The sequence below is a fragment of the Balaenoptera ricei genome, chromosome 3 (genome assembly GCF_028023285.1).
Source record: "Balaenoptera ricei isolate mBalRic1 chromosome 3, mBalRic1.hap2, whole genome shotgun sequence".
In the NCBI taxonomy this organism is placed as follows: domain Eukaryota; kingdom Metazoa; phylum Chordata; class Mammalia; order Artiodactyla; family Balaenopteridae; genus Balaenoptera; species Balaenoptera ricei.
This window is the reverse complement of record NC_082641.1, coordinates 42379771-42390441: the sequence shown is the minus strand read 5'-3', so window position 1 is coordinate 42390441 and position 10671 is coordinate 42379771. Positions and strand designations below refer to the sequence as shown.

Genomic DNA, 10671 nt, shown 5'->3' with positions numbered 1-10671 from the left:
CTCCTCTATCTGACTTTCTTTTTAATTTCTGAGACCTGCTTCCTCCTCTCATCCCTCCGGACCAGGGGACCTAAGAGCTCCACAATGCTACCCTCAGGTTATGACACTGCCTTGTAGCTCCTCTCCACTCTGCTCTCTCCTTTGTAATTAATCTCTTTATAAATAAATTATTCTAATTTGAATTATTCAAATTTAACAGTGCCATCTGCTTCCTGTTGGAGCCAGTAGTGAAAAGGAATGGTTAAATTATAATACTGTTTATCTGTGTTGCAATAGTGCATAGCCATTACAAATCAGTTCATGTTTGCTAGCAAAAGAAAGTAATGTACTATTTTTTTTAAATCACTTAAGAAGTAAAGCAGGGGAAGGGATAAACTGGGAGATTGGGATTGACATATACACACTACTGTATATAAAATATATAACTAATAAGGACCTACTGTATAGCATGGGGAACTCTATTCAATACTCTGTAATGGCCTATATGGGGAAAAAAGTCTAAAAAAGAGTGGATATATGTATATGTATAACTGATTCACTTTGCTGTACAGCAGAAACTAACACAACATTGTAAATCAACTATACTCCAACAAAAATTTTTTAAAAAATAAGAGAAGAAGAAGAAGAAGTCAATCAATCAGGGTTCTGGCAAAAACAAACAAACAAACAAAACCAGCCAGAATTCCATCTCCTGTGTTGATGAAAACAATCAATAAAAAAATCTATAATAGGAATAGAAAAGAGTTTTATTTGAGCCAAACTGAGGACTATAGCCTGGAAGACAGCTTCTCAGATAACCACTCCAGAGAACTGCTCCAGAGAAGCACGGATTTCAACACAGTTTTATATCTTGTCAGAACCAAGAACATCAAATAAGTCAGGAATCCATTCCTTCAAGGTTTCAGAAAAACAGATACATAGCGAGTCAGTATGGCCTTGGCACCTGGGAAGGGAGTCTTATCATCAAAGGAGTTCCAGCACTGGCAGGCCAGGAAGGGAGGCATTTGATCTTTATGTTTAACATGGACATTCTTTACTTCTAGTCAATGTGCCTTTTTCTTTAATAATTAAAGTGGATGTACAATGTACACCTGATAGGCTACAAACAGGCTGTTTTAGTTAGCAGTTAAAATTCAGGTAAACTGATGTATTAGCCAGAATGACTTCACCATACCTCAATATGTGAAAATTTCTTTTATCTCCTGAAAAGGACTTTAATGAAGGAATCACTTATGGGAGAGCAGGCAAAGTAAAGGGAATCAGTAGAAGTTCGTGAAGCACCAGGAACAAGAAAAGGCAGAGAACACCACCACCCACAAGTGCTGAAGGGGCAAAAGGATTACAATGCCGGCGTCCAAGTCCTGGAGGAGAGGCTGTCTCTCCAGAGTTCCTGTCCTGGGGGGATGCAGGTCCTGCCACAGCCTCCGTCTACAGCAGGCTGGCAATGGGGAAAGAAATGCCCTGACTTTTCTCCCCTCCTGCCCACCGACCACCTCTCTCCAGCCCCTCACTGCAGTCAATGCCTTCCATTGGCTGAACCCAGTTGGCCCATAGGGGTCAGCCTGCTTGGGCTCAGACTGGGGCTAAGAAGGGCAGAGGATGGGTCTGGGTTAGTGGGAGGTGGGGAGGGCAACAGACAAGAACCAGTATGATCAGGATATCAAACTCCTTGCAAAGACCCATATATATGCTGTCTACAAGAGACCCACTTCAGACCTAGGGCCACATACAGACTGAGAGTGAGGGGATGGAAAAAGATATTGCATGCAAATGGAAATCAAAAGAAAGCTGGAGTAACAATTCTCATATCAGACAAAATAGACTTTAAAATAAAGACTATTACAAGAGACAAAGAAGGACACTACATAATGATCAAGGGATCAATCCAAGAAGAAGATATAACAGTGTAAATATTTATGCATCCAACATAGGAGTACCACAATATATAAGGCAAATGCTAACAGCCATAAAAGGGGAAATCAAGAGTAACACAATCATAGTAGAGGACTTTAACACCCCACTTTCACCAATGGACAGATCATCCAAAATGAAAATAAATAAGGAAACACAAGCTTTAAATGATACATTAAACAAGATGGGCTTAATTGACATTTATAGGACATTCCATCCAAAAACAACAGAACACACTTTCTTCTCAAGTGCTCATGGAACATTCTCCAGGACAGATGTTATCTTGGGTCACAAATCAAGCCTTAGTAAATTTAAGAAAATTGAAATCGTATCAAGTATCTTTTCTGACCACAACGCTATAAGACTAGATATCAATTCCAAGAAAAAATCTGTAAAAAGTACAAACACATGGAGGCTAAACAGTGCACTACTAAATAACCAAAAGATCACTGAAGAAATCAAAGAGAAAATCAAAAAATACCTAGAAACAAATGACAATGAAAACATGACAACCCAAAACCTATGGGATGCAGCAAAAGCAGTTCTGAGAGGGAAGTTTATAGCAATACAATCCTACCTCAAGAAACAAGAAACATCTCAAATAAACAACCTAACCTTACACCTAAGCAATTAGAGAAAGAACAACCAAAAAAACCCCAAAGTTAGCAGAAGGAAAGAAATAATAAAGATCAGATCAGAAATAAATGAAAAAGAAATGAAGGAGACAATAGCAAAGATCAATAAAACTAAAAGCTGGTTCTTTGAGAAGATAAACAAAATTGATAAACCATTAGCCAGACTCATCAAGATAAAAAGGGAGAAGACTCAAATCAATAGAATTAGAAATGAAAAGAAGTAACAACTGACTTTGCAGAAATACAAAGGATCATGAGAGATTACTACAAGCAACTATATGCCAATAAAATGGACAACCTGGAAGAAAGGGACAAATTCTTAGAAAAGCACAACCTTCCGAGACAGAACCAGGAAGAAACAGAAAATATAAACAGACCAATCAGAAGCACTGAAATTGAAACTGTGATTTAAAATCTTCCAAAAAACAAAAGCCCAGGACAGATGGCTCCACAGGTGAATTCTATCAAACATTTAGAGAAGAGCTAACACCTATCCTTCTCAAACTCTTCCAAAATATAGCAGAGGGAGGAACACTCTCAAACTCATTCTACGAGGCCACCATCACCCTGATACCAAAACCAGACAAAGATGTCACAAAAAAAGAAAACTACAGTCCAATATCACTGATGAACATAAATGCAAAAAACCTCAACAAAATACCAGCAAACAAAATCCAACAGCACATTAAAAGGATCATACACCATGATCAAGTGGGGTTTATCCCAGGAATGCAAGGATTCTTCAATATATGCAAATCAATCAATGTGATAAACCATACTAACAAACTGAAAGAGAAAAACCATATGATAATCTCAATAGATGCAGAAAAAGCTTTCGACAAAATTCAACACCCATTTATGATAAAAACGCTCCAGAAAGTGGGCATAGAAGGAACTTACCTCAAAAAAAAGGCCATATATGACAAACCCACAGCCAACATCGTTCTCAATGGTGAAAAACTGAAACCATTTCCTCTATGATCAGGAACAAGACAAGGTTGCCCACTCTCACCACTATTATTCAACATAGTTTCGGAAGTGTTAGCCACAGCAATCAGAGAAGAAAAAGAAATAAAAGGAATACAAATCATAAAAGAAGAAGTAAAACTGTCACTATTTGCAGATGACATGATACTATACACAGAGAATCCTAAAGATGCTACCAGGACACTACTAGAGCTAATCAATGAATTTGGTAAAGTAGTAGGATACTAAATTAATGCACAGAAATCTCTTGCAATCCTATACACTAATGATGAAAAATCTGAAAGAGAAATTAAGGAAACACTCCTATGTACCATTGCAACAGAAAGAATAAAATACCTAGGAATAAACCTACCTAAGGAGACAAAAGACTTGTATGCAGAAAACTATAAGACACTGATGAAAGAAATCAAAGATGATACAAATAGATGGAGATATATACCATGTTCTTGGATTGGAAGAATCAACATTGTGAAAATGACTATGCTACACAAAGCAATCTGCAGATTCAATGTAATCCCTATCAAACTACCAATGGCATTTTTCACAGAACTAGAACAAAAAATTTCACAATTTGTATGGAAACACAAAAGACCCCAAATAGCCAAAGCAATCTTGAGAAAGAAAAACGGAGCTGGAGGAATCAGGCTCCTGGACTTCAGACTATACCTCAAAGCTACAGTAATCAAGACAGTATGGTACTGGCACAAAAACTGAAATATAGATCAATGGAACAGAATAGAAAGCCCAGAGATAAACCCATGCACATATGGTCACCTTATCTTTGATCAAGGAGGCAAGAATATACAATGGAGAAAAGACAGCCTCTTCAATAAGTGGTTCTGGGAAAACTGGACAGCTACGTGTAAAAGAATGAAATTAGAACACTCCCTAACACCATACACAAAAATAAACCCAAAATGGATTAAAGACCTAAATGTAAGGTCAGACACTATAAAACTCTTAGAGGAAAACATAGGCAGAACACTCTATGACATAAATCACAGCAAGATCCTTTTTTACCAACCTCCTGTAGAAATGGAAATAGAAACAAAAATAAACAAATGGGACCTAATGGAACTTCAAAGCTTTTGCACAGCAAAGGAAACCATAAACAAGACAAAAAGACAACCCTCAGAATGGGAGAAAATATTTGCAAGTGAAGCAACTGACAAAGGATTAATCTCCAAAATATACAAGCAGCTCATGCAGCTCAATATCAAAATAACAAACAACCCAATCCAAAAATGGGCAGAAGACCTAAATAGACATTTCTTCAAAGAAGATATACAGATTGCCAACACACACATGAAAGGATGCTCAACATCACTAATCATTAGAGAAATGCAAATCAAAACTACAGTGAGGTATCACCTCACACCGGTCAGAATGGCCATCATCAAAAAATCTACAAACAATAAATGCTGGAGAGGGTGTGGAGAAAAAGGAACCCTCTTGCACTGTTGATGGGAATGTAAATTGATACAGCCACTATGGAGAACAGTATGGGAGTTCCTTAAAAAACTAAAAATAGAACTACCATATGACCCAGCATCCCATTACTGGGCATATACCCTGAGAAAACCATAATTCAAGAAGAGTCATGTACCACAATGTTCATTGCAGCTCTATTTACAATAGCCAGGACATGGAAGCAACCTAGGTGTCCATTGACAGATGAATGGATAAAGAAGATGTGGCACATATATACAATGGAATATTACTCAGCCATAAAAAGAAACGAAATTGAGTTATTTGTAATGAGGTGGATGGAGTTAGAGTCTGTCATACAGAGTGAAGTAAGTCAGAAAGAGAAAAACAAATACCATATGCTAACACATATATATGGAATCTAAAAAAAAAAAAAAAGGTTCTGAAGAATGTAGGAGCATGACAGGAATAAAGACACAGGCGTAGAGAATGGATTTGAGGACACGGGGAGGGGGAAGGGTAAGCTGGGACGAAGTGAGAGAGTGTCATGGACATATATACACTACCAAATGTCAAATAGATAGCTAGTGGGAAGCAGCTGCATAGCACAGGGAGATCAGCTCGGTGCTTCATGTCCAACTAGAGGGGTGGGATAGGGAGGGTGGGAGGGAAATGCAAGAGGGAAGAGATATGGGGATATATGTATACGTATAGCTGATTCACTTTGTTATACAGCAGAAACTAATATACAATTGTAAAGCAATTTTACTCCAATAAAGATGTTAAGAAACAAAACAAAACAAAAACTCCTTGCAAATATAGTCCTAATTTTGTGAAGAGTGATACATGTATTTATGTGTAAGAGAAGATTGAATTAGGAATTAAAAGTAGCTCTCTCATGGTCGTAGAAGAATATTAATGGGTTTTTTTTTCTTTTTTTTTCACCACTTCTATCCCCAACCTATAACCACAAGCATTTATACTTTAGAGCAGTATTTAAAGTAAGGAATGGTGAAGATTAGTTGAAAATGTTATCAACCAATAAATGGTTTTTATTTTTGATAATGTTTGATCTATTTTCCAAATCAAAAAACTGGCTGTGTATTACTTTGAAATTTATCTTAGAAAAAAGAAATGCTAATTGAATGATGTGTTTATTTTAATTTTAATTTTTAAACATTTCCTCAGTGGCTCCTGGTGGTAAGAATTTCACTTTCTGAACTTTCTCAGAAGATCTCATCTAGAGTAAGATCAAGGCCACATGAGAGGGGTTTTTGTGTTTGTTTCTCAAAGCACTAGTTCATGTTCACTCTATTCTGTCCAGCAATGGGGAAGAATAATGTGGGACAAATGGTATCTCAGTTCTAATCATATTAGTAGATGCAATCCCATTAATTACCATTAACTTTGTTATGTAGCAGAGGTGGTCTGTAATATTCACTTTGTCAAACAAAATTTGTGATTCTAGAGTTGCATGCACAAACATCACTGCATGGGCCGTAACCTCATATGAACATGAAGCTTCAAAACCCTTTCAATTTAATTAGACCGTAAACAAACATCTCTGTTTTCAAAACCACTTGCATGACTGTCCGATTTATTTTTCGGTTGTTTCATGTCTCTCGTGTTTGCATGTGAACTACGAATAAAGCGCCATAGAGGAGTTCAGCAGTATTGTCAGCAGTCAATAGCTACCCTGGTGTCTTCCACACCCGAATTCCTCTTCTATTCATAGCGCTGTCCTCAGCCTCACATGGGGTATGGGGTAAAAGCAGCTACTTCCTCAAAGAAATATTTCATATGTACAGAATGAGATAGCAAATCTTTGGAATGTCACATACCAGCTGTTGAACACAATATTCCTAACCACCAGTGTGTCAGGCGCTCCCTTGGGCCAAAGCAGCAGTAGGGGGAAATAGAAGCAGCCCCTGTGCTGTAAAAACTCAGACTCCCATGTAAGTTCGGGCCTCCGAACTTCCACTGCCTGCCAGGCTATTTAAAGCTAAGGATTATGCAGTGAGGACAGATGCAGTCCATTTTGCCATCTTCCGAAATCTAAAATTTTAAGTAACATTTAAAAAGCATAGTTTAAAATTTTTTGAATTCAATAATTGTACTTTTTAAAGTGGTTTCCTAAACTCAATTTATGAGTAAGAGTTAATACATCTTAATGTTTCATAAATATCCACAGAACATACGCTGTGCTTTAGAAAACACTGCAGATAAGATCCAGTTTGGCTTAAAAAAAAAAAAAAAGAGGTACGTATTTGCAACTTTAAAAAATCAGATTTATATCTGAAAATTCCAACATAAGTTTAAGGCAGTAACAAATGTAGTGAATCATAAATATATTTCAGACCCAGTTTTCAAATACTATATTTTAACCTTCAGACTCTATGTTTACGAAGTTCCACTCCACTGTAATAAAATACACTGAGAATAAAAGCTTATCAAGAGAAGGGGATCACAGCTCTTTTCAGCGATATAAAGTTTTCATAAAATGGATAAGAATTTCTTAAATTAGTGTGGCTCTTTTGCCATCAATTGTTAAAAATGCAGCTTCTCTGGCATTGTTGGAGTAACGAAGAAATAATTCTGAGTCGTCTCTGCTATCAGACTATGGTCTCCTAAACTGTCAATGTTTCTCAGGTGTAAGAATAGCAACAACTTGAGCTGTAGGAACATATTTAACAATTTTCCTTTCTGAGTAAAAGTAACAAAGACAACCTCAATATGCCAGGAACTATGTCTATATTTTTAATCTTCATAAAAATCATTTCAAATGTAGGTAATACACACATTCTCGTGATACCATGGGCTGAACTAGACTCTTCCTCGTGCTGCATGAACAGGCACCGATAAGATATCACTTGGTCCCAACTGAATCCTTTACTTCCACCACCAGAATTCCATCGTGACACAGGATGGCAGACAAATCTTTGGTTTCAATGCCGTCGGGCAGTTTATACTGTCGGGTGAAGCTTCTTGAGATAAAACCGTGCTCGTCCATTCTGGTTCCATGTTGAGCCTTAATCAGCAGCCAGCCTTCGAAGGTCTGAATGATGATATCTTCGGGTTGGAACTGGACCACGTCCAGCAGGACCTGGAAGCGGGATTTGTCTCTCTGGGGCGGCATCTCTGCGGTGTCCACCGGCGCAGCCTGGGCCACCCTGGCTTTCCCCAGGTCCACGGTGGTTGGCCCGGGCAGTTCATATAAAGCGTGATCCAGCCTGCAGTCTTCCAAACCTCGAGCTTCAAACTCCTCCTCGTATCGCACTGGAGTCTCTATGAGATGCCTCAAGATGATTTTTGCCATAGTGGAGGCAAAGCCAGCATCGAACGCCTTCCGCCCCGGCTACGTTGTCCGCGTTGAACCCTCGCGGTTGCCTACTGACAAGAGGATCTGTTGGAGCCGCTCTTCGCTTATAACCCTGCGCAGATGCAACCCTTTAATTAGGCCTGAATCACAGCGCCCGCCGCACACTCCCTCTTGTGTTTTCACTCCTGCCGACAATGCACGGCTATTTTTAGAGCGTGTTTCGAAGTTGCTTTTAGCACACAGCCTGCTCGAGCTGCCGAGTCAAGGATTGCCCTTACATTCTCAGTTATCCTTGGCAAGTGTGTCTGCCTTGCTTACCCCCAGAGAAAAAGAGAATCAGAAACAGTGTTTGAGAAATATCTGAGGGAGTGCTCTGTCCTCGTGAACTACAGTGATCTAGCGGATCAGAACAGCCCAGAGACGTGCACTCTCGTCTTATGATATGAGCTAAAACTGCATTAATTCTAGTCGCCAAGTGCAAAGCTGGGGGGAGGTGAATTTAGCTGTAACTGATTAGGAATTAAGATACACACGCACACACATTCAAATATCAAACATTCAACAAACCCTCAACCCTCTGTCCTATACATTTACTTTCACTTCATCCTTTAATCTTTTATACTTAAGGGACATCTGAGCCACGCCATCTGGGTTTATTACATTTGACTCATCAAAAATGAGATCCTAGGACTAAACCAGACAATGATGTCGAACCTCAGGTGGGAGTTGGACAGGCATAGAATGGGGCATCTTAGCAAGGAAAATAGAGCCCCGGGGGAGAGAAAATGTTAAAGCTTTGAACTATTTGATACTAAAGCCCAGAAAACTAAGGATTAATCTAGTTGCAGCTCTGCTGTTTCATTGGCAAAAATAAATAACATATAATTTCTTAACTGTAATACCTTAACATTAAACTTACATTGAAAAAGCATGCGGCAACTCTTTATCCACTGCTATAGAAGGATCTCCAAGACATGTTAGGTATGAAAGAAAAGTCCAGAACAGCATATTATACACGACAATTTATCTTTTTTATAAGTAGGTATTTGCTTGTACAAATAGAATCTCTCTGAAAGCTGTGTCATGGGGAATGGCAGGTACCTCCTGAGAGGGTAACAGAGTGATCAAGAGGCAGGGGCTGGGGGGAGGCTTGCTTAGCACTATAGACACATTTGTGCTTTTCATTTCTGCAGTGTGTATGCAATGCGCATACACTCAAGAAGGTTCTAAACATAGAAAACTTCCTCTCCGCAGAGGTTAGTATTTTCTAGAATGGGTAGACTCCGGAATACCTTTCCTTAAAACGCATATCCGTTTTCTTAGAATGAAAAAAAAAAATCTACAAAAAATTAAAAATCTGAAAACAGAAGGGAACCATTTCCTTTAGTTCTTTTCTATTACTCTAGAAATCTGTGTGGACATTTTGGTATATATTTAAGAACATGCCCTAATCACGTTCACACTCAGCTTTTTTGACCTTCATTTCGTAGGTTGGTGACCCTCAAGGGAAAAATGTACTCTTTGAGAGGTTAATGTCCTCTAGCTCATAAAATATTGAGAGCTGTTTTCCTCAGTGCCTCTCTGAGTGGTAAGTCAAAAACAGAACTCACTGCCAGTGGCAGGAAATAGATAAGGTACTAAGGATTTGGCTTTAAATTCCTAGAAAGAGTCCCAGCAAAACTGAGAAGAAGATACAGAGATCTTTCCATATACTCCCTGCCCCTACACATGCATAACCTCCCCTATCAACATCCCCGCCAGAGCGGTACCTTTGTTACAACTGATGAATCTACATTAACACATTATAATCACCCAAAGACAATAATTTCCATCTGGCCTCACTCTTTGTGTTGCCCATTCTATGCATTTGCACAAAGGTATAATTGCATGTATCCACCAAAATAGTATCATACAGAGTGGTTTCATTGCCCTAAAAATCCTTTGTGCTCCACCTATTCATCTCCCCTCCCCCCAACCCCTGTTCTAAAAAACTGCTGTAAAAAAATGTCTATTTAAAAACCTAAAACTAAAACTCCTCTAAAAAATAAACTCTGTTAAAAACTAAATACTGGAAAGATGCTGGTAGGGTGGACAGAGAAAAACATGTCCAGTTAGTCTTATAGTTTCTTTTTTTTTTTTTTATTAATTAATTTTTTTTTTATATTTATTTTTGGCTGTGTTGGGTCTTCGTTTCTGTGCGAGGGCTTTCTCTAGTTGCGGCAAATGAGGGCCGCTCTTCATCGTGGTGCGCGGGCCTCTCACTATCGCGGCCTCTCTTGTTGCGGAGCACAGGCTCCAGATGCGCAGGCTCAGTAGTTGTGGCTCACGGGCCTAGGTGCTCCGCGGCATGTGGGATCTTCCCAGACCAGGGCTCGAACCCGTGTGCCCTGC

At 38.9% G+C, this 10671-nt stretch overlaps 1 protein-coding gene across 1 annotated transcript; it reads right to left on the bottom strand.

Moving 5' to 3' along the window:
• Positions 1-7695: 7695 nt before the first annotated feature.
• Positions 7696-8457, bottom strand: HSPB3 (heat shock protein family B (small) member 3). Its single transcript, XM_059919288.1, has one exon. The coding sequence runs from the start codon at positions 8275-8277 to the stop codon at positions 7828-7830; it is 450 nt and encodes a 149-aa protein (XP_059775271.1). The 5' UTR covers positions 8278-8457; the 3' UTR covers positions 7696-7827.
• Positions 8458-10671: the final 2214 nt, after the last annotated feature.

Excerpts from the sequence above, each read along its gene's own strand:
- HSPB3 (XM_059919288.1), bottom strand. The coding sequence starts at position 8,277 with ATGGCAAAAATCATCTTGAGGCATCTCATAGAGACTCCAGTGCGATAC.